The sequence below is a fragment of the Hylobates moloch genome, unplaced genomic scaffold (assembly GCF_009828535.3).
Source record: "Hylobates moloch isolate HMO894 unplaced genomic scaffold, HMol_V3 SCAFFOLD_2, whole genome shotgun sequence".
Lineage (NCBI taxonomy): Eukaryota > Metazoa > Chordata > Mammalia > Primates > Hylobatidae > Hylobates > Hylobates moloch.
Window position 1 is genome coordinate 23,890,235 of NW_026652277.1, and position 25,063 is coordinate 23,915,297.

The following is a 25,063-nucleotide window of genomic DNA, read 5'->3' on the forward strand; positions in this document are numbered from 1 at the left end:
CATTACTTACCCCCTTTCTATGGTTATGTTGCCCTAGCAGTAAGCAGGATAGAGCAGACTTCATAACAGACCACCAATGTGCAGATCCTTGTCCACCCCTTATCAATAACATAATGTGGGGCAACTTCTATCATCTCTCTGTACTTCAGTTTCCTCATAAGATGAGACTCACTGACCATAACTCAGAGAGTTGTTGTGAAAATTAAATGCACTAATACACGTAAAGTTCTTAAAATATTGCCAAGCATGTAGTAAATGCTATATCGGTTTTGATTATTGTTATCTCTTTTTTTCGGGGCAGCTCAAAATATTGGAAACATTGGTTATGCACATGTTCTATACAATCTTTCCTCATGTAATTTTAACCTATAGGATGTAAAGCCATGTATACTCTGTAGGTTAGTAAATGTAAATTCCGAAAACTCCTTTGCAGTGACGAGTGGATGTTACTTTAGGAGCGGTCAGGATCACCTGCTTTTTCTCCAAACATGACATCACACTATACCCCTTTCCTATTACCCAAATGTATCCCAGGAACAAAGGATGAAGAACCACAGTGTCACGGGGATAGGACGTGACACTGTCAATGTTCTTCTTCCTGGTTCTGTTCACAGGAAAAGTAAAAGCAAACCTTGACATGTAATGATGGAAATTCTCCAGGCTCCAGTCAATGTTGCCTAACCCAAGACATTTTTCATAAATGTAGATTTTTAGGCCGGGCACAATGGCTCATACCTGTAATCCCAGCACTTTGGGAGGCCGAGGTGGGTGGAAAACTTTAGGTCAGGAGTTCGAGACCAGCCTGGCCAACATGGTGAAACCACATCTCTACTAAAAATACAAAAATTAGTTGAGTGTGGTGGCGCATGCCTGTAGTCCCAGTTACTTAGGAGGCTGAGGCAGGAGAATCACTTGAACCTGGGAGGTGGAGGCTGCAATGAGCCGAGATCATGCCACTGCACTCCTGCCTGGGCAACAGAGTGAGACTCCATCTCAAAAAGAACAACAACAAAAAAACCCCCATATACCATCAGTTTATTTCACCATATTCAGAAAGCAAGTTGGGGGGAAAAAAAGTGGAACAAGGGAGATGTAATACAGTAAAAAACATATGAAATCATTTTAGTGGCAAGTACATTTTCACAGTAGTATCATGCTTCAAAGCTTGATATTTTTGTTCTGGCTTCCACATTAGTGAAAATTTGACATTAAGATCAAGAACTTGGGGACTAGGAGGGTATGAGACAGTAACTAACTCTTTATATCCTAGCATATGAAATCATTCTTGCCACTAAATTATATAAAGACTAGCTTTTACAGGTGGCAGAAGCATTTACTCTGGCATTCCTAGGATTAAGTACAGTGCTCAGTAATCTAATAGAAGCTTATCTTCTAAATCCACCAGAGATGAGCTTCCTTCCTCACAAACATCAAATCACATTTTAAAAATAGCAGAGAAAAACTTCTGGAAGCAACATAGGATGTGAAATGAATTCCTAAAAGAGAAAAAGAAAATGGAGTACTGGTTAAACGAGTAACATTGTGTTATCGTTACTTATAATTATTTCCTGTCTGCACAAAGTTCATCTGAGAAGTTGAATAATTGGAGAATCAAATTAGGAAACTCATATAACCAGAAATCAGAAATTTTTAGCTGCCAGAATGAAACCTCCAATAAATACAAGGAATATGCTTTCATGACGTAAGCCAGTTAAGAAAAAAAAAGTCAGAAAGGTATGTTTTCTGGATTTTAAATAAACCTACTATTATAGTTCATTTTCATCAGTGCCACCAAGATGTTTTAATTTATACTAAAATTTGATCCTTACGGGAAATAAATGTTTTGGGGGCAGACTCTACTTTCTCATTCTTTTTTCCCCTCAGTAATTTTACATATCAATCATTACCAAAACTGGCTGCCTGGTGGTTCTTATTACAACAAATGTTCTTACTGTAATCCTCAAAAGCAGGTATCATGCTGTCTTGAATTCTAATTAGCCTTTAAGCAAGAAGAATATTCTATGGCTAATGCATTCAGTGTCAGGACACGTTAATCAAAATTATTGGTGATGCTTTTAGCACCCAGGCAGATCAGCACATATTTTTCAAGCCCTGCTGTACTATTTATTGGGCAATGAAAACTGGATCTTCTCGGGGGTAATAAATATCATGGAAAACATTATCTGCTTTAACCTGGTATACTAGAGGGTTTTTTTTAGAGAGGTTAAAAAGTATTTTTTTACTCCTTTAATTGATCATGACTTATAAAAATAAAACAAATGGTAAAATGAAGAAACCAGAGATTTTTCTATGGGCAACAGCTAATCAGTCAGGACATTCCAGCCACCATTCCATTTAGCAGATGGTAAATTCTGGAAGTTTATAGAGAAACACCTGATGAGTCATTTCTGTGTGAATGAAGCTGTCTCCTCCTTTCTTACATTGACTAATAATCCCATCTAAGTATTTGTTGATTCTTATCATCATTATGTAAATTGGCAAAACAGTGTTAAGTGAACTGTCCCAATAACCATTTTAGAAGATAAAATAAGGTCACCTGAAATACTTTCTTGCTATGTATTACCTATGGGTTTGAAGAAAAGTCAGTCAAGATTTTATTATTGAATTCCAAGACTTAATAAGACCTTTGATGGTCATTGTTAGATTTCAGAAATATCATGTTCCTAAGGAATTTTCCAGCTTTGCCTTGCCTTTCTGTAAAATAGAAGACCAGTTTTTGTTTGTTTCCCTTGTGGCTTCTAGAGATGATAGTTGTTCATGTGGTTTTTTTTTTTTATTTGTTAGTTTTTTGTTTTTTGGCCAGAAGACAGTATTTAAGCTGCTATCTCAGTAGACTATTCGAATTTTTTTAAAGTAATAGCAAAGGAGTTGAGGAGAAGTGGCTTCAGTCAAAAATCTTACCTGAAAGGTATCTATCTTATATAGAATGAATAGGACCCACTTTCCTATAGCTAAATCTTCTGTAGTTTACGTCATTTCTGTGTGTACATATAGCCAGTTTATGGACACAAGAGGAAAGGAGAGAGAGAGAGGTTTAATGCTCATACAGTAATTGACAATGAAACTTTTTGTTTCATGCAAAAACAGGATCCTCTTTCACATATAGTTCACATTAGGTACTGTAGCTGATAGTCACTGAGCTTATACTACAAGATTGAAGTTATGACTGTCTAAATGGAAAGATCAATGTGAGACGATGAGGCCCTCCATAGTTGGTCATATGAAGATACACCTCTGATTTCAGCTATAGTTATTCTCCACAGACTTGCTTCGGTATCTGTGTGTGCCCTGGCTGTTTAAATCTTTTGTTCAAATTAGCACCCTGTGTCAGATTTTCAGCTTGCGGCTGCCCCCAGCAGTTTACTGTCAGGACTACATTGTGCTTTATCCTGAATTAATAGCATTTCTTCTTTCCTAACTGAACCCCAGGTTAGTTGCCAGAATCACAGCTATTCTGTTATTCATCTTTTCTACCAGGTCAACAAAGGGAAATGTGCTGTAGTCTTAGTTTTGAGACCTGGTTTTTTAACTCATTGGTAGGGAGCTATTAATTAATGTTAAGAATAACCAAAGGATAAAACTCATGAAACAATTCAGGAAGAAATCAGATGCAATATCCAGAAGACCAGAAAATTAGACCAAATTTGTCTTCATTTTGGAATTTGAAGCTGCATTAGTCCTATGCTATAATAACACCAACAGGGCTGAGATATCCATATTGCGGATATTCGGTCACTGGTTAGCATGTGGCTTGGGGAACAGAACAGGATGCCAGCTATTACGTGTTAGTAATTAAAATGTTGGATTGTCTTAAGGGTTCTGATAAATAATGTTATATATATTTTATCCCTAGGTTTTGATTAAATCATACTTTTGTACTGATTTTAAGGGTTAGATAATACATTGTTTAGATTGTTCTGTTTGTCCCAAGAGTAGATCTAGTTGGAGATTTCCAGGACACATAAAAACAAAACAGAACAACAGAAAACAACAAAAACAAAGAGAACAGATTAAATCTGGATTTAATTTTTATGGTAATGTGGAAAGGAGGAGAACATTTTTAAATGCCTGTTCCTCTCTATTATTTCTCTCTCCTCTTGTCTGCGTCTCTCTCTCTCCTTCCCTGCCTCCCTGAATTCCTCACTACTCCTTCTCCTCATCCTTTTCTTCCTTCTTTTTACTATTCTCTCTCACCAAAGTTAGGCACTAATTTTTTTATATATACTTTAAGTTCTAGGGTACATGTGCACACCGTGCAGGTTTGATACATAGGTATACATGTCCATGTTGGTTTGCTGCACCCATCAACTTATCATTTACATTAGGTATTTCTCCTAATGCTATCCCTCCCCCAGCCCTCCACCACCTGACAGGCCCCAGTGTGTAATGCTCCCCACCCTGTGTCCAAGTGATCTCATTGTTCAATTCCCACCTATGAGTGAGAACGTGCAGTGTTTGGTTTTCTGTCCTTATGATAGTTTGCTGAGAATGATGGTTTCCAGCTTCATCTATGTCCTTGCAAAGGACATGAACTCATCCTTTTTTATGGCTGCATAGTATTCCATGGTGTATATGTGCCACATTTTCTTAATCCAGTCTATCATTGATGGACATTTGGGTTGGTTCCAAGTCTTTGCTATTGTGAATAGTGCCACAATAAACATATGTGTGCATGTGCCTTTATAGTAGCATGATTTATAATCCTTTGGGTATATACCCAGTAATGGGATTGCTGTGTCAAATGGTAATTCTAGTTCTAGATCCTTGAGGAATTGCCACACTGTCTTCCACAATGGTTGAACCAATTTACAGTCCCACCAACAGTGTAAAATCATTCCTATTTCTCCACATTCTCTCTAGCATGTGTTGTTTCCTGACTTTTTAATGATGGTCATTCTAACTGGCATGAGATGGTATCTCATTGTGGTTTTGATTTTCATTTCTCTAATGACCAGTGATGGTGAGCATTTTTGCATGTGTCTGTTGGCTGCATAGATGTCTTCTTTTGAGAAGTGTCTGTTCATATCCTTTGCCCACTTTTTGATGGGGTTGTTTGTTTTTTTCTTGTAAATTTGTTTGAGTTCTTTGTAGATTCTGCATATTAGCCCTTTGTCAGATGAGTGGATTGCAAAAATTTTCCCCATTCTGTAGGTTGCCTGTTCACTCTGACAGTAGTTTCTTTTGCCGTGCAGAAGCTCTTTAGTTGAATTAGATCTCATTTGTCTGTTTTGGCTTTTGTTGCCATTGCTTTTGGTGTTTTAGTCATGAAGTCCTTGCCCATGAGTTAGGCACTAACTTTGCAAGCAGCAGTGGTCTCAGATCTGTCTCTTGGTTGCCTTCATTCATTCCCTTCCACACACTATCTATCCTCAGCACCAATGTGAGGAATCCCAATTGACTTTGTCATCTTGTTGTTCTCACTGATAACAAAAGTAAAAACCTAACATGCTGTCTAACTTGAGATAGTGAGTGAACAGATGGAGAGATGGAGAATGAGGAATATCTATGAAATGAGAGAAGAAATATGTATAATACCTGAGGAAAAAAAAAAACAGATTAAATTAATTCTGAAATAATTGGTGCTCTACCCAACTTATTCTTATGCTATTCATTGGCATCCTGATATATGCAACAAGCCAGAGGTTTAAGTCTTTGTCTTTCCCCCATTTTTCTTAGACATTTTTGTTATTTTCTTTAAAATGCACTAACAGAACATTAACTTTAAACACTTTCAGAAAATGTCCTACTTTATTGTTTTTACTTCAATGGTAGAGCTATTTTACTTGCAGTCCGCCTGTTTAAATCCACATTTCCCTGATAATGGGAGCAGGACATGGCCTTTTCAAAGGATCTCTGCTTTATGTTCCCAAGTTATTTCTAAAATGGCTCATTTTGAAATTATGATTTGGATTTTGTAATTTAGGTAATTGCCCAGTAAAAAAGAAAAATGAAAGAAAACCCTCTGGATTTATTTTTTTCCTTCATTAAAAGTAATGTTAAGTACTTAATTCCATTATAGTTCCGATTTCCTCCCTCACTTTGTCTACTCAGACAAATACGTGTGGATAATTTTCAATTTACTACTCTCCTATGTCCCATTCATTAAGGGAAATTAAATATGTAAAACAGCTGTGATAATCATTATACATTCCAATATAAACAGTTATTTCTCCTGTTTGTTGCCCTGAAAACTTATGTAAGCTCATTTTTGTGAAGTCTGATTGACTCCAAAGATGATTTCCCAAAAGTCCTTTGCGTTTGAATCGTACTTCAGCTGCTTCCTCCCGCCTTCTTCCCCAACCTAGTCTCTTTCCTCTACCCTGGTTAACAGAAATTGTGACTAATTGGGACTATAGTATAGTAGTCATTTGCTTATTTTTTTATTACAAGAAAATATTTCTATAAACTTAGGTTGTCATTGCCTTTTGCCTAGACATTTTCGGAGATTCTAGAACCTCTAAACCGTATATCAATTCTTTTCAAAAAGATGGGGTTTTTTTTAAGATTACATTCATTTAGGGAAATTTATAGGTAGGAACATTTTGTTCATTCCGTCTTTGAAGGAAGAAAACTCATTCTTAGTAAACTCATCACTTCTCTATCTTACACCGTTCTAATGTGTTTTAAACCTCTTTTGGTTTTGCAATCTCAACTGCTCTGGCAGATGGATATTGTCTCATAAACTAATGACATATTCAACTGAGAAAATTTAGGGTTACTTCTTGAAAGAAGTTGAAGTAGTATTGAGTATAACCCTAGGCAAGGTGACAAGAAGACACTTTGTATATTACCAATTAGGTTGCAGAGATGTTGTAACACTACTACTACTACTGCTGCTACTGCTGCTGCTACTACTACTGCTGCTGCTACTACTACTGCTACTACTACTACTACTACCACTAGACAGCTAACATTCGTAAGCCTGTAAGATAAGGGAAACAATAATAATAAGTATTTATTGCACACTGACTTAATTCTAGGGAGAGGTTAAGTGCTTTGCTTGCATTTTTGTATGGTAAGTCTTAACTAAGCCACACCTTAACAAAGCCAGAATCCTCTATTAAGACTCCAGTTTGAAAAGTCAGCCTTTAATAAAATTCTGCTTTTTTGTTCTAGCAGTTCTTGAACTTTTTGGTCTCAGAATCCCTTTACATTCTTACAAATTAGAATTAAAAGAGCTTTTGTTTATGTAGAATATGTCTGGTGTTATTTCTGCATTGGAAATTAAAGCTGCCTGGGGGCAGTGGCTCACTCCTGTAATCCCAGTGCTTTGGGACGCAAAGGCAGGAGGATTGCTTGAGGCCAGGAGTTCGAGACCAGCCTGGGCAACATAGCGAGACCTAGACGCTACAAAAAATTTAAAAATTAGCCAGGCGTGGTGATGCACAGCTATAGTCCAAGCTACTCAGGAAGCTGAGGTGGGAGGATCCTTTGAGCCCAAGGGATCAAGCCTGCAGTGAGCCATGATCATACCACTGAACTTCAGCCTGGGCACAGATTGAGACTTTGTCTCAAAAACAAAAGAAAAAAAAAAGAAGTTAAAACTGAAAAAATTCTAAAAATCAATTACATGTTAATCAAATAGCATGCCTTATGAAATATAACTGGTTTTTAAGACAAGATTTTTTAAAAAGAGCAGGAAGAATGACATTTTGAGAGATATATGTGTGTGTGTATATATATGTATATGTATGTGTGTGTGTGTGTGTGTGTGTGTATATATATATATATAGCAAATCTAATGCCTGACTTAATAGAAGGCAACTGGATTCTCATATCTGCTTCTGCATTCAATTTGTTGTTTTGGTTGAAGTATGTGAAGAAAAACTGGCCTCATGCAGATATGTAATTGGACAGGGGAAGGTTAGCCTATTCAGATAATTGTTGATATTTTTCTTGGCTACTATCCTAAACCCCACAAGTGGTAGTTTCTTAAAGGTTAGGTGCAACGTGGAATCTGGAACCATGTAATAAACCTTTCTTTTTTGTTTGTTTGTTTGAGACAGAGTCTCCCTCTGTTGCCTGAGCTGGAGTGCAGTGGCGCAATCTTAGCTCACTGTAACTTCTGCCTCCCAGGTTCAAGTGGTTCTCCTGCCTCAGCCTCCCAAGTAGCTGGAGTTACAGGTGCATGCCACCATTCCCGGCTAGTTTTTGTATTTTTAATAGAGATGGGTTTTCACCATGTTGGCCAGGCTGGTCTCAAACTCCTGACCTCAAGTAATCCACCCTCCTTGGCCTCCCAAAGTGCTGAGATTACAAACATGAGCCACCACGCCTGGCCTATTGAACTTTTCATATTCCATGTACTCATGAAGGAATGAAAGTAAAAAGGCAAATAATGTCTTCGTGTTATTGTAAAAATCGTTTGACCTTAAAGACTTCCTGAAAAAGTCCAGAAATCTCCAGAGGTCCCCAGAGCACACTTTGAGAACCTCTGGTATAAGCTTAGGGAAGTAAGAAATAGCCCAACTAGCTGAAGACCATGAGTCAACATATTCATGCCTCATTTACTTCAACAATTGTTTTTGAAGTATGAGAGAGAAAAAAGAGAACAATAATTAACTCTTGCCCATCCTGCCAAGATATAGAGAGAATGGAGATAATGTTTCTAAAGTGATTCAGACCTCTGGAAGTAAGTAGACGAAAACTGTGATCCTAAAATTAAGTATGTGGTTTTTCTCCTTGAATAAACTGAAATAAGAAGTGTGTCAGAATGTATACATATGGTAGATGCTTTCTTAAAGTGGCATGATCAGGTATAATGTATCATGCTCAAAACCCTTAAAATTAGCCAATCAATATTAATTGTGCTAAAATCATTGAGATTGTCAAATGCAGTGCTAATTTTGTATCTAGAAATAAATTTTCCCCTGAATTTTCTGTTTCAAAGAACTATCGATGCTTTCAGCTAGCACATAAAAAAAGAACGTTCCATACACTTACTAAGGAAAACAACATATCTTCTATTTTTTAAAAAGGAAGAAAAAAACAGTTTTACCTGGCAGCTGAGATCGCAAAGCCTTACTTGTTTGTGAATTATGCACCTGCATGCTTCATCTTTTTATAAACTAAACACTAACCTGTATAAGAAATATGTTTTTGCAACATTTACTCTTTTTTTCTTCTCTTTTATTAGTATGCTTTAATGGTGCATCTATTTGTTTTTCTAAAGAAGGAAATCATTTTATTTTCACTTGAATATATACAAGAATTCTTGTCTCCCTGTAAACTTTCAACATATTAACTTGCATTACATTTCCCTGACAGTAAGTTGTTACCAATGATACACGTTGACTTTAAAACAGCATTTCTCTTGGGAAGGGAGAGGAAATATCTATTTGTATATATCATTTTGTTAGGTGAAATATTTTACATGTAAACAGATGTATTCCTTATAATGTTTTTGTTTGACTTAAGTTAAACTCTTTTACTAGAAGTAGAATAATCGCCATTGATTTCTCTGAATATAGTTCAGATTTTCATTTTAGGCCATTAAGAGGTCCACCCAAAATTATATTTTCAGATTCTCCTTTCTAATAGGTGTAAGGGTGTGGGACAGGTAGACTAGGGAGTTACAGAAAATGTGCAAGCAATAAACCTAAAGCATTAGTTCCCCACTCCTGCCTTTTTTTTTTTTTCTTAGATCAGTCTCGTGAGCACCAGGGCTAGAGATAAGGTATTTGAATTATATATCAATATATGTCTGGTGGTGGTGATATCCTTTTGTTCCCCACCCAATACCCAAGGTTTTTTATAGCATATTTTAAAAATTGACTTCTGTGAAAAATATTTGATGACATTTTAGCGTGTCTTTTTGTTTTGTTTCTTTGAGACAGGGTCTTGCTCTGTCAACCATGTTGGAGTGCAGTGGCACCATCACGGCTCACTGCAGCCTCAACCTCCCGGGCTCAAACGATCCTTCCGCCTCAGTCTCCTAAGTAGCTGGGACAATAGGCTCGCACTATCACACCCGGCTAATTTTTCATATTTTTGGTAGAGAACAGGGGTCTCCCTACGTTGCCCAGGCTGGTCTCAAACTCCTGGACTCAAGTGATCCACCCACCTCAGCCTGGGATTACAGGTGTGAGTACTGGGATTACAGGTGTGAGCTACGGCACCCAGCCTGACATTTTGTCATGTCTTATAAAACATTTTCTCTATACATTCCTGCTCAGTTCCAAGTATCATGAAACAAAGATTGAAATACTACTGCCTTAGAAAGAAATCAAATATATTTTAAAATATTAACAACTGCTCCAGAAATCATCTAAGAGGGGAAAAAACAGGAACTGAGAACAAAGCCATTATGGCTTTTGCTTTAAAATTTTCTTATAGATTTTGGGTAAACTCTTATATTTGACCTCAAATAGTTAAAAAAGAAAATAAAACTTTATGGATAGTCAAGCTAATGTGAACGCTCATCTCAAGTATTTTCCAACACCAAATATGTAGTGTATTTTCCAACACCTGTTCTCTACCTCTCTGATTCTCTGACACCAACTGGGTGTCCTACAATTCGATCCTATTCTGGCACTAACTCCCCTGGTTGGTATCAAACAGATTTAAGGGCTCAGTCTTATAAGAGTGACCTCATTTTGGTCACCAGGCACAGGTATTGAGCCCCCAGGTTACCCGTACTTCTGTCTGACTCAGCTACAAATTCAGGGGTTTGAACATCCCCTCCCCCCGACTCAGGATTGATATTTGCTACAGCAACTCACAGAAATCAGGAAGGTGCTATATACTATTACAGTTAATAAAAATGAACAGCCAAATGAAGAAGTGCATAGGGCAAGGTCCAGGAGAGGCTAGAGTACAGGAGCTTCTGTTTCCATGGAGTTGATATATTCCACCCTCCCAGTGTATGGATGTGCTCACTGACTTGGAAGCTCTCCAGTCCCTGTTGTTCAGGGGCTCTTATGGAACTTCCATCACGTAGACATAATTGATTAAATCATTGTCCATTGGTGGTTAGACTCATGTCCAGACCCTGTCCCTTCCCCAGAGGCTGGGAGGTAGGGCAGAAAGTTCCCACACTCTAATACCGTTGGCCCCTCTGGCAACCAGTTCCTATCCTGAAGCTGTCTAGGGCTCCCATGAGAGTCACCTCAGTGACAGAGACTTAGGTATGGTTGAAAGGAACTGGTTTTAATAACAAAAGATGCTCCTTCTCTATCCTATCACTCAGAAAATTCCATTTTAGGTGGTTGGTGCCAGGAATTGGGGACCAAGATGAAATACATCTTTATTTTACTGCTGGGTTTCCTCTAGGTAGTGGAGACAAGGTTTTGGAGATATGGCAAGGAGAGATAGTTTTCTTTTCATGCTGAACATTCCTGAATCTCTTCTCTAACAACATTCATTGCATCAGTTATCTATTGCTGCCTACCATAATACCCTTAAAACTTCAGTGGCTTGAAACAACAAACATTAACTATGTTATAGTTTGTGAGGGACAGGAATTCAAGCACAGCATAGCTATGTGCTTGTGGCTCAGTCTCCCATGAGATTGCTGTGAAGCTGTCAGCCAGGCCTGTGGTCGCATCTGAGGACTCTATAAGGGTGAGGCACTTGCTCCCAAGTTCACACATGTGATTACTGGCAGACCTGAGTCCTCAACATGTGATCCAATTAAGAGAGAACAAGAAAGGGCCCCCAAAACGGAAGCCACAGGCTTTTCACAACTTAGGTTCAGATGTGATACTCCATCACTTCTGCCATATTCTGTTCATTAGATGTGAGTCAGTAAATCCAGTCTAAACTCAAGGGGAGAGGATTACACAAAGCGATGAACAACAGGAGGTAAGATTATTGAGGCCCGTTTTAGAGGCTACCTACCACATTCACCCAAACATAATGCATCTTATTTTGGTAAGTGATAAGAAACACTGGACAACAGATGAGAAAGGAAATTATAAGGACATTTATCTGATTACTTAGTCACTTTTACTTTCTAAAGCTTCTCCAAAATTTTGCTGAAAGTGTCTTCACTGATTAAAACCAGTTTGGATTAATTTTATAGTAAGTAGCTGGATCTCGGCAAGAAAGCTGTATACAACCAGGAAAGTAAAATCTCAGTAGAAGAAAATGAGTTTAGCTTTATTTATTTATTTATTTATTTATTTATTGTCAAATGATTAATGATTTCATATACCCATGTTTTTAAAGGGAGAACCAGGTTTCATTGGTCCTCAAGGAGAACCAGGCTTACCAGGTTTACCAGGAACAAAAGTAAGTGGGCTTCTTTCTTTTCTTTCCTTCTTTCTTTCCTTCTTTCTTTCTTTCTTTTCTTCCTTTCTTCCTTCTTTCCTTTCTTTTTCTTTTTTCTCTTTCTTTCCTTTTTATTTTTCTTTTCTTGCCTTCCTTCTTTTCTTTTTCTTTCTTTTTCTCTTTCTTCTTTCTCTCTTTCTCCTCCTTCCTTCTTTCCTTCCTATCTTCCTTCCTTCATTCCCCTTCTTTCCTTCCTTCCTTTCCTTCCTTTCTTTCTTCCCTTCCCTTCCTTTCCTTCCTTTCTCTTTCTTTCTTCCTCCTTCCTTCCTTCCTCCCTTCCTTTCTTCCTTCCCTCCTTCCTTTCTTCCTTCCCTTCGCTTCCCTTCCCTTTCCTTCCCTTCCCTTCCCCTTCCTCTCCTTCTTTCCCTTCCCTTCCTCCCCTTTTCCTTTCTTTCTTTCTTTCTTTCTTTCTTTTTTCTTTCTTTCTTTCTCTTTCTTCCTTCCTTCTTTCTCTCTCTCTTTCTCTTTCTTTCTTTTATCTTTTCTTTCTTTTCTTCCTCCCTCTCTCCCTCCCTCCCTCCCTCCTTCCTTCCTTCTTGCTTGATTTCTTCTTTCTGAAATCTTTGTCATATATTTTTAGTCCACTATGTTGAAAGAAATGTGGGGTAACTTCGTAATTTAGGTGACCAGATATTTTTGCCTAATAGAGAATGAAAGCAGCTTAATCTGCCCATTACTAACACTTCTCATGGGACCACTGTGTTCAATATTGAGTAGTGGAAAGTTAATTCTAGAAAGCCTTAGGCAAGACAACAGGATGGTGAAATATTTTAGTTGTTCCACTTGTCCCCCAAATTGCTCCTAAACTGATAGGATGCTGTTAGCCTCCTGTCCATATGGAAAAGTAGAGGAATTCTGAGGAGGAGAGATAGAACTCATTAACTCCTTCTTCTCATCACCAATTTCAGGATATACTTGTAAATCAAAGATTATTACTGTTCCCATTACTCCCCAGATTTCAAAGGCAAGTACTGATGTCATATAGATTCCTAAGTGCCTCATCCCAAAAGGATCTACTCTGAATAACGTCTGCAAAAATATTCTATAATGAAAACCATCTCATGATCTTCTACTTGGCAAACCCAGAGAGGGCTCTAAAAGCAAAATCTATATACTGCCATGCAAAAAAAAAAAAAAAAATATGCTGCTATGAATACAGTCAGACCCAGAGTTCTCTTTTTATCTACCCTGAAAGACATAAAAAGTACAGCTCTGATGATGGAACTTTACTCATGACAGACTCATGAATCAAAGAAGGGGCAAAATTACATCAAACTGCATTCTTTTATTTTTAAACCATAGCAGGCTTTGCCTCAATGTGTATTGCATTCAACAGAAATAAGCCAGGGATGATTTCCAAGAGTTACAGAAATATGTTCATGGTCTGTTCTGACAGAAGGGTCCTCATTTCTGCTGGTCAAGTGAAAATAACTCTAAACCTAGTAAATGGAAACTATGTGTGTCCTAGGGGGGACTGAAACTCCATCGGATTATGCAAAATTGTTTTCTTAAGAAATTTCTTCACATAATGAGCTGTCAGGCTTATTAACAAAGTATGAGGAATGCCTGTTTTAGCCTGAGCAGATTCACACAAGAAATGTCTTTCTGGAATAAAAAGAGAGAGTGAGAGCAAGAAAATAATGAGCATTCCCTGTTAATACAAGAACTCTTGCATTTACTCAGGCTTGCAGCCTCGGAGCAAGGGCAGGAAAGAAGGCAGCCTCACCGATTGGCATGATACACAAAGAAAGGGTGGCCTGGTCAATGAAGGAGAAAGCCAGGCGTGAACTGGATCTAAAAGCGTGTGTGGCATTTTGTGTGCTGTACAAGGGAAAATAGAAAAAACACAAGCAGTAGAGAGTAAAGTTCATTCCTAAATATTTTTTCTTTAGTTTCCTGATTTTAAACTATTGTGCAGTTTCAGAAAAAGTTCCAGATGTAGAGGCATAAAATCAACATTAATTACTGTTATGAAGAACCTAGCATGATTTTATAGACCAGGTACTCATATAACAGGTACTACTCTGAACCCCGAATAAAAGTAAAAAATGTACTGTACCTATTTTGTATTTCCACAGAAGGGATATGGATAGGAAATTCATTTTACTGACATTACTTTGAGGTTAATTGTCAGCTGAATTACCTACCTTAACTCAGCTGTTAAAACAGCAACATGCACGTGCACACATATACACACATCATCAGTATTATTTGAAATATCTAATTCATGTTGAATCCACATATGTTAAGTATAAACGTTATGGTTGGTTCAGTGTCATAATGGAAAAGTCATGATTATTTTAAAAATCTCTTTCAGCTGAACACCACCCTTCCACTTGTGTAGACAGTCTGGATTTGTACCACTAAATTCAGATTTAAAAAGTAACTAAGACTATGTTTCTTATTCCCAACACAGTGAAGAGAGATCATAATGAAGGAAGATGTACATCATCTTCCTTTGATGCAGCATCAAAAAATGCTGCATCTTTTATACCTACGTTAGTATCTGAGAGGCACCTATATCAGGCTAAGGAAATGGGGGGAGGGGCCTGGACATGGTGGCTTACGCCTGTAATCCCAGCACTTTGGGAGGCTGCGGCAGGCAGCTTGCTTGAGCCCAGGAGTTTGAGATCAGCCTGGGCAACCTGACGAGACCCTATCTCCACTAAAAATACAAAAATTATCTGGGCATGGTTGTGCATGCCTGTAGTCCCAGCTACTTAGGAGGCTGAGGTGGAAGGATCACCTGAGCCCAGGAGGCAGAGGTTGCAGTGAGCCGAGATCACACCACTGCACTCCAGCCTGGGTGACAAGAGTGAGACCTCAAGAAAAAAAAAAAAAAAAAAAAGAAATGGGACTATAGTCAGAATATTTTAGAATACTTTTACTAATACTGTTTATTCGTTAATTCACCAATGTTTTTACCAAATATTTTACTGCATTTAAGCACGGGAAGTAAATGCAACAGCAACAGTTTCTATTCTCCTGAAGCTTACATTGCAGTGTGGATGAGGAAGAGATGGAAGGAGAGAAAGAAGTAAACAAATAGTATAATTTCAGAGAGTGATAGGGAACTAATAAGGGGCATAACAAAAAGTGATTCTAGCTGGGTGTGGTGGTGCACACCTGTCATCCTACTCAGGAGGCTGAGGCCAGAGGACTACTTGAGCCCAGGAATTTGAGGCTATAGTGTGCTATGATAGTGCCTGTGAATAGCCACTATACTCCAGCCTGGGCAACATAGCAAGATCCTCTCTCTAAAAATATATAAATGTTAAAAAGTAAAGATGTATTGACTTCACTCTTGTGGCGAACTACAGATACATTATTTTTAAGGGTTTTTGTTTTTCATAGTGGACTGTTTTAGAAATCTGTAATTCTTACAGTAAAATATTAAAAGAAACACCAAATACTTTACAGTTTTTTAATAATTTTCATATACCAATAGAAGCTCCTTAGTCTCACTCAACAGGGTAATGGGGTGGGGGATGACAAAAAGCAAAAAGTCCTTTCATTTCTGGGCCATTGTGTCTATCTCCTGTATCTAGAGAAGTCCCTTGTCTTTCTCCCAACCTCTCCATTTTCACAACCTCTTCAGTTGCTGTTAAGAAACCTACTGAGTCTTTAACGCTTGCCTCCTGTCTTTCTTAACCCTTGACTAACCTATCCCACCTCCCCTACGAAACCACAAAGGCTTCCCAAAATGGGCATGATACAGATAAGGACCTTGGAATTTAAAGCCCTACATGACCCACCACTGATCCAATTCTATTTTCTTATCTTTTCCAAGATGAAGTATTTCCTTCAGTGAGGAGAGTACCTCTTTCATCCATAAATATGTCATCAACAGTCTGAATTCTAAATGTTTGGTGATTGAAATTCTACCCCTTATGCAAGAAGCCAGACACTCTTTACTCTGTGTTTAGGGAGTATTAAAAGGTACCATCTTCCTGGAGGGCAGTTTAGCAAGTTTTTAAAAATATTCATACTTTTTGACCTAGCAATTTTCCAACTAGGAATTTATCCTGAGAAAATGATCAAAGATATGCAAAAGACTTACATTTAAAACATTTATGTAAAAGTTGAAGATCGAGTATAATCAGTTTTACCCACTTTAAAAGCTTTGTCACTTTGAGCAAGTTACTTAATCTCTCCAAACTTTGGCTTCCTCGTCTGTAGAATATGGATAATAAAACTTCTCTCATTTGTCCTGAGGATTAAATAGGATAATGCATGTAAAGTGTTTTGTGCAGTTTCTGCACTCCTCCATGCTACAGTCATTAACAGCAATAATTATGAAATAAACCCTACTCATCCTTCAGGACATGACTCAAGTCTCACCTCCAGGGATCCAATCCACAATAATAGAAACTAGTAGGGAGTCCCCTTCTGTCACATGTGGCCTTACATTACTCCTTATTCCTTAACTATTTTGGTTTTTCTGCTCTTGTCTGCCTAACTAGATCACTAGCTCCTTGAGGACAGTAGCCATATTTATACTTCACAGAGATATGAATATATTAAAAAACTGTAAAACCCGAACACTTTTACATTCATAAACTGTGAGATGAGTACTATAACTTTGTCCATTTTTACAGAGGCAACTGAGATGTACAGAACCTAACTAACTTACCCTAGAACACAGAATTGATAAATAGCAGAGCCAGGAGTAAAACCTAAGATGCTGGATTACAGAGCCAGGAACTTAACTACTTTGCCATGCTTCTTGCCAGCAGTGCTTAAAAAGTGACTGCAGAATGAAAATGGATATTCGTTCCTATCTTGAGGTGTAATGATGGTCTTTATCAATTCCCTTTAAAGGTCTTTCTATTTACCAACATAGCTATTTGACAGGCATTTACCAAACAATTTCCTTATCCATAAAATGGAGATGATAATACAAACATTGGATAATTGCATATTAGTCAAGTTTCTCCAGAGAGACAGAACCAATAGGATATATATAGGGAGATAGATAGATGAGTGGGGATTTATTAGGGGAATTGGCTCATACAATTATGGAGGCTGAGAAGTCCCACAACAGGCTATCTGCAAGCTGGAGGAGACCCTGGGTTGATGGTAGCATGGCTCAGTCCAAGTCTGAAGGCCTCAGGTCCAGGAAGGCAGATGGTGTAATTTTCAGTCTGAGGCTGAAGGCATGAGAGCCTGAGGGGCACTGGTGCAAGTCCCAAAATCCAAAGGCCAGAGAACCTGGAGTTCTGATGTCCAAGGACTGAGAGGAAGGGCTGTCAGCTCCGGAAGAGGGAATTTGCCTTTCCTCTTCTATCTGGGCCCCCAGCAGATTTGATGGTGCCCCCTCACATTGAAAGTAGATCTTCTGCACTCAGTCAACAGACTCACCCGCCAATCTCCTCCATTAACACCTTCACAGACAACCCAGAAGCAATGCTTTATAATAATCTTTCTATGTGTCCCTTAATCCAGTCAAGTTGACACCTAAAATTAACCATCACAAATTGTTTTGATTATAAAATGAGATAATTCATGTTAAGAGATTAATAAAGTGCTGGGTACAGGGTAAGTCAATGAAAACTCTCTGCTTTCTTTGGTTTCATTCAACTCATTTATTAATCTACAGGGACCAGCCTGGGTGGGGGGAATGGCCATTTACCTGTTTTGCAATTTGTGACAGGGTGAACGGGGGGAAGCAGGGCCTCCTGGAAGAGGTGAGCGAGGGGAACCTGGAGCCCCCGGACCAAAGGTCAGTTATTCTTACATTGGAAAATAACCATTCTCTGGCTTGATTTGATTTAAAACACAAAAAACTAAAACAACATTCTCAACAAGTACTAAAACAGCCCAAATCACAAATAGTTTGTTGAAATGCACACCAACTGGTTCTTTTCAAAAGAGATTTTACAATTCACCTCACCCTGTTTGTTCTGTTCGGTGAGCAAATTGATAGCATATCCAAATGTAAAAGAAGTGCTGTCATATTAACACATTATCACTCAATGTGTATTAAAACGTACTGAGAAAAAATCCCTGTTGATAAGTGCTGTGTCAGTTTCTATGGTAACTTAATGGAGTGTAACACCTTGAAAATATTAGAGCTAAGGACTTGTCTGTTTGACCTTATTCATTTAAACTTTCTGCAAACTAATGTGGTCACACTTTATTTTAATAGCCCACCCTAGAGACACAGGAAACTATTTACTCACTGATGAAAAGGAAATTGATGCAGGCAAACACTGTTGAGACTAATGAGAATTATTCACAGAACTCTTCTCATCCACTGATGGGAGGGCAGCCTTCAAAATAATAATGGAATGAACTGATGATATGGCGATGATACTTATGTTTAGTATTATAATAACCAACATTCTGTACAGCCATATATTGAGGCAGTTACAATAAAGTGTTTCCATTTTTCTTCATTATTCTGAGTCACTGCTAATTTCTATTTTTCTGTTCTTATCTCCTCTATAATTTTATCTTTTTCATCCTCTTATTCTGCTGTAATAGGGGAAACAAGGTGAATCAGGAACTAGAGGCCCAAAGGGGTCAAAGGTCAGTAACCAGATAACCATTTAAATATAACATGAGGCCTTCAAGATCTGTGCTTTTTGCCTTTGCCACGGAGGCATGTTTTTCATGTTTTAGATTAAACCCTTTCACACAGTGGAATTGCAATACTTATTGCAAAAGGGATTTCAGTATCCCTGTGGTGATATCTCAAAACAATACGTTTGTTTCATCTTGCTTGTTTTTGAATAGTCTAGTGCTTCAGAAAATTCAAGAGAAGTTGTATTTCCTATTTCATAGGAATAGCTTCTTTGAAAAAAATTAAGAACTTAAATTGTGTATTGTATAATCTGATTTTTCATTTTCTGGCTATCTTTGTGATAAATGCTCAAATTATACTCTGCTTTTTAGTTGACTCCCTTCGTTGCATTAAAATTTTACTGCCAATTGAAATTCTCCTCTATATCATACTCTTTATACTATCTGCAATAACATATATACTGTCAGCAGAATCATATTATTTAAAATGCTGTTAGCTACTAACATGGAAGAAATGTGTGCAAGATGAAGAAAACAGAGAGCAAAGATTATTAATGCTTCATTCATAGCAAATTTATTATGATCAATGTTATTAGCATACTGTGGATGGGAAGAATTATAATCCTTTTTCCTGCTTATCTTTATTCATCCTTACCCAGTTTATAGGAATCTGTAGAAAGACATATAAAAATGCTTTGAAGTCCATACAGAAAAAGAACCCTATCAATTTAAGACTGTTTTAAAGAACCTTTAAATCTACACAAGTTCGAATCTCTTCTCCAAAGTTTCAGTTTACATTTCTAAGAATTTTGAGGGCTTAGACTATTCCTGCTGCTCTACAGTTGAGGTAATGCCACCATCAATGAAACTTCAGATAAATTTCATATTGCACTGAAAAAAGAGAGAGAGCTGGGTTTGCCCTGCCCCTGACCTTCAGCCCTGCCAACCTGTTGACAGCTTTGGCAACCTGTGGACAGCTGGCTGCTGTCCACTTCAGCACTGAGTGTTAAAATGCCTATACCTACAGATGAACTTTTCCTTAGATCCCCATCATCAGAGGGAGGCCTAGCCTGTGACCTTCCTGTCCTAATCCTCCCTAGAATGAGCTCTCTACTCCTTTCCTGTCCCAACTATCTATACTTTTCTTCTCAGAGGAAAAATTGTTGGCTCTTTTTCCCTTTGCCCCAAATCTCTTCATTAAAAGGAAGAACATGGCTCAATCTGCAAGACAAAAGCTTACTTTGGGTGCCATAGAAACCACTTGCTTTGCCTTTGCAGATCCTACCTAGTTAGACAGTTACCACATATATTGTTGTTTCAAGATACTCTATTACCTGAAAAGGGAGTTTTTTAAAAAAAGGAATTTTAGTTCTTTTCAAGCTGCATCTTAAAAAAGCATTTGCTATTTTGGTGGTGGTTGCTGTTGTTTTTCACTTCAGAAGTTCATATTAAAGGTGCTTCTGTATGGTATAAACACGTTCTTACACGAGATTTCTAGATTCCCCCACTTCTAATTAAGTTTTTTCTCTTTCCAATGGGAAAAGGGGGATCGTGGAGACAAAGGGGACTCCGGATCTCAGGGACCAAGGGTAAGTGTTCCTCTCATCCATCTAAACTTTTGCTCCCTACAATCCCAGATTTGAATTCATGTCTGCATGGCTATTCATATGATATCTGTCATATGAATAATACTCAATAATATTATTGGAGGTAGACTACTGTAATTATTCCTGAAACACCCCTACCTCCTTTATTTTCCTAACCAGGAGCAGTGCATGTAGGGATTCCAACACATAAACTAAGCTTCTTTGAGAAGGTCTAAAGAACTCCCCCTGTCTACTTTCCCTCTGTTCCCATCCAGCTAATGGAATTTTCCACTTTTCAGTTAATTATAAAGAAAGCAATAACCCATATGTTCAGCGTCTTTAAAAAAAAAAAAAAAGTCAGGGAATTATGACATGACTAATGGAAATTAAGTAGCAGATCTAATAAGTAGGGTAGAAGTCTTAAAAATATACATGTATTCTATTGTTTGTTCCCTATTTTGTTTAATTTTTGTGGCATTCATTCCTGATGGGAAAGCCAAGTATTTTTCTACAGAACAATGTTCTATCTTTTTAAAGAATGACAGCCAGGTGCAGTGGCTCACACCTGTAATCCTAGCACTTTGGGAGCCAAGACTGGTGGATCACCTGAGGTCAGGAGTTTAAGGCCAGCCTGCCCAACATGGTGAAACTCCGTCTCTACTAAAAATACAAAAATTAGCTGGGCATGGTGGTGCATGGGAGGCTGAGGCAGGAGAATTGCTTGAACACAGGAGGCAGAGGCTGCAGTGAGCCGAGATCACGCTACTGCGTTCCAGTCTGGGCAACAGAGTGAGACTCCATCTCAAAAAAGGAATGAGGAAGCAATGTATGAGGTATGGATGAGGAACAAAAGGTTAGAAGATGCTGTAATAAATATGAATAAAGCAAATTAAATTTTACAGGTCACATCAGAGTAGCCTATATTTTAATTTTCAGAAAATAGTTTCAAAAATTAAATCTTTTTTTATCAGATTTCATATATTGAACCTACCAAAGACAGGATATAAGAAGTGGTTTGCCTCCTTTGAAATAAGGATACATTTTGAACATAATTACTTATGTATTCTAAAGTACAGTAGGGCCTTAGTAGGGAAATGATGGTCAGAGAGAGCTGTGAGTTGTATTTCTGTTTCTGCCACAGTCTACCCTACATGCTAAGCTAATACCCATGATTTTCCCTTGATTGGTTTTGTCCTAGGGTCCACCTGGTCAAAAAGGGGATCAAGGAGCCACTGAGATCATAGATTACAACGGCAACCTCCACGAAGCCTTACAGGCAAGTGACTGGTCCCTGCCCTGACACACACTGAAAAGGATGCTGAGGAGCACCCATGTAATGTGTGCAAATATGAGCTTCCACACCCTCTATCCTCAGAGGACTCCACTGCTCAAGGCACCCCTTCTCCCTGTTCTCAAGAACCCATCCCCTTTTCTCTGCCCCAGTTTATCTTCTTTATTTGTAGCATTTTTCAATCATTTCTTTCCTTTCCCTTCCACTTTCAGATATAGTTAAGCCTTATGAGGGATAAACCTTGTGTTAGTTTGGCCAATTTTTGCCTCCTTGCTTGCACAGGGAATGTGGCAAGGCAATCAAGAGCTCTGTGCCGCTGGGGCTGGAGCTGCCTGCATTCAAATCTCAGCTCTCTTGTTTACTAAATGTGTGACCTAGGGCAAGTTATTTCACTTCTCTGTGCCTCAGTTTTCCGTCTACAGAATGAGGATGGTAGCATTATCTGCCTCATAGCCTTGTTGAGAAGAGCAAATGGCACAATATATATTATACTCTTAGAACAGTGCCTGGCACATAGTAAGCCCTCTGTATTTCTTATTACTGCTACCATGTAATTCTTTTCTTCTCATTAAGTAAGGAATAGACTATGTGGCTTGTCTCTATCACCTTTGCTTCCTATTCATTCTTTTCATGTTTAGACTCCTGCATTCTAGCCTCTATCATCATTCTGTTGCATCTTCTCTGACAAAGGTCAACAATAACCTCTATGTCATGTCCACTGGACTCATCACCCCTGATGTTTTTCTGATATTAATATCAAACCACCTTCCTTTTGAAACTTTTTTTTTGTCTCTCTGACCTTCTACTTTCATTTCATTTTTTCCATTTTTCTTCTCTGGCATATCACCTTTATTTTGGTGTTTCTAATTTGTCTGTCTATTCCCTAGTTTTTGGTATCCTCAAGTCGCTGATCTTTTCTTGGTACAGTCACTCCCTCTGTGTTCTTCCACATTATGGCTCTCAATTCTTTCATCTCTAGATATAATCTGTGTATGCCCCCAGCTGTCCAAGAATATTTCCATTATGGATGTGTGAATGCCTTATCAACTTCCACCAATACACACAATTATACTGGTTACCTTTCCCACCTACCAAATGAGTCCCTTTTTTAAGTGACTGGTTTCTGTTAGTGATACCATGAATCTGAATTTTGAGGGAATAGAAAGTTTAGAGTCATTTTTAAACTATTCTTAGTCCTTTACTTATTCTATCTCACCAAGGGGCTGCTATTTCCTTTTTCAAAGTATCTCTTGAGATTGCCTGTTCTTTCCATCCCCAACTGAGTCCACATCCTGTTTACTTCATGCCTAATACAGCAACAGCTCCTTGACCAATGACTCTTTCCCTAGTGCCTCCTTGTCCTTCTAATTCATCTTGTGTATCACTCCAAGATTAATTTTTATAAATGATCATGGCTTCGATGGTTCTAATTTGCTCGGAAACCTTAATGACCCCCCTACTGCCTATTCTATCAAGCCCAAGCTTCTCCATCTTAAGCCTCTATAGTCATGCCCTTCCTGTGGAGAACTTTTCATTTCTCCACAGCAGAGTTCCCCCTGATATAATCATTGTTATCATATCCATACAAGTCTCCTCCTTTTTGCCTGTGTTCATCCCATTCTTCTTTCCTTTCTTTCCCATATAAATTCTACACAACAATCCACTGCTGCCACTCAGATGAGTTCTTCCTCTTAATCCTTTTAAACATTAGTGGTGGGGTTCTATTGGTTTACCATTTAAAATCCAACTCCATAGTTGATTTTAGTCTTACCTCTTATCAGATTGTAAGCTTGGTGACAGAAAAACAGTTTATGCTTATATTAACTAGATATGTAAATATTAAGTAAATGGTTATTGGTTGAATAAGTATACTTAATTCATATGTACAAGCCATTTCTTTGCTTGTAAGCCGAATTAGTTGTTTTAAATATTTCTCTGCCACTTTGTACCTGTTTGAATTATTTTTCCATCTTTATGATTTTACTGACACAATCTAATTATGACAGATCTGTACCTCTATAGGTTCTTTGCTACAACTACCATTTTTAACTAGTAGAGTACTAAGTCGTTTGTTTTTTTTTTTAATCTGTTTTCAGCTCAGCCTATTTTTTGGCCTTTTCATTATTTTTCTTCTGGTAAAATACAAAGAGAAGCATGTTTACTGCTTGGAGAAATGTTGCTTGGACAGTATCTTTAGTCAGGAGCTTGAATTAGTGTTCCTCTGTGTAATTGGATTCGATGTAAGTAGTGGCCTCTGGGTTATTGTCAAATTCTAGAACTAGTTTTCTAAATTATTCCCTTTTCCCCACAAGCTGATAACTAGGTAAGGAAAGAAAGGGAGACAGAGACAGGGAACAAAAAGCTTTGGCGTGCCTACTGTTTTCAAAGTTCTTATAAAATATAGAGACTTTTTAAAAACTTAGTTTATTAGCAGTGTTGTAAATTGCCCTTGAACTACTTCCAATGGCCCCATAATTCCTGCTACCACCTTTAAGAGGTATCTACTTTCTTATCCTCCAAGAACTGCTCCAATATAATTGGGCATTTTCTGCAACACTGTGATCAAGTTCTCAAAGCATTCTTTGCATGAACTGGGCCTGGCATGAGGCAAGCTATCCTTAGTCTAAAATGGAAATCTCTATTAGCTCAGTCATTTGGGGGAAATTGCTTAATGTATCTATACTTCATTGATCTTATCTGCAAAATAAGGATGTTATTGGAATAAATTTTTTTCTATGAGTACACGAAACCTAACACTCTTCTTAGGGTGATTTTTCAGAGCTTCTGAACACTTTTTACTGATATGCCTAAAAGCATTGTACTTTTTAAAAAATGTGACACCTATATTTTAATATGAAAAGATATACCTCTGTTTATTTTTCTCATCTTTAATTCTATATGACTACAAAACAGTCAATATCCATCATAGTCAACTAGTTCATGCTTATGTCTCAACCTAAAGGTTTATTATTCTTATGGGGTTGGTTGTAAGGCAACTATTTGCCATGCTTATAAATAGTTTATAGTTATCTTTTCACATCAAAACTATTGGTTTCCCTAACATAGTGCTCTAGTGAATTGAGTCCCTCGTAAAATTAATACATTAGATTGAGAAGAGATGGTAGACATTTATTCTTCTAATTCTCTAACCAGTGATGGATGTTTACAGTTTTGCAGGTATGTCATTATTATCCCTTTTAAAACAATCTGACAAAAATACTCTAGGATAATCAGATAAATAGAAATATATTAGAGTTATAATCATACCATATTAGAAATATAAAATTTTACTGTTGCCTCTATTGAAGATTGTGATTTACATAAACATTGCCATAGGCTATTTATTTTTATTTAAGGTGGCTAAATTTCC

General features: G+C 37.8%; 1 protein-coding gene across 1 annotated transcript in view; it reads left to right on the forward strand.

Annotated features, from left to right (window-relative positions):
* Window positions 1–25,063, forward strand: part of COL25A1 (collagen type XXV alpha 1 chain) — a 196,065-nt gene that overhangs the window by 137,303 nt on the left and 33,699 nt on the right. The window contains exons 15-19 of the mRNA XM_058432297.1: window positions 12,190–12,252; window positions 17,945–18,013; window positions 18,778–18,822; window positions 20,361–20,405; window positions 21,601–21,682. Coding sequence (XP_058288280.1) covers window positions 12,190–12,252; window positions 17,945–18,013; window positions 18,778–18,822; window positions 20,361–20,405; window positions 21,601–21,682 — 304 coding nt within the window. The remainder of the gene's footprint in view (window positions 1–12,189; window positions 12,253–17,944; window positions 18,014–18,777; window positions 18,823–20,360; window positions 20,406–21,600; window positions 21,683–25,063) is intronic.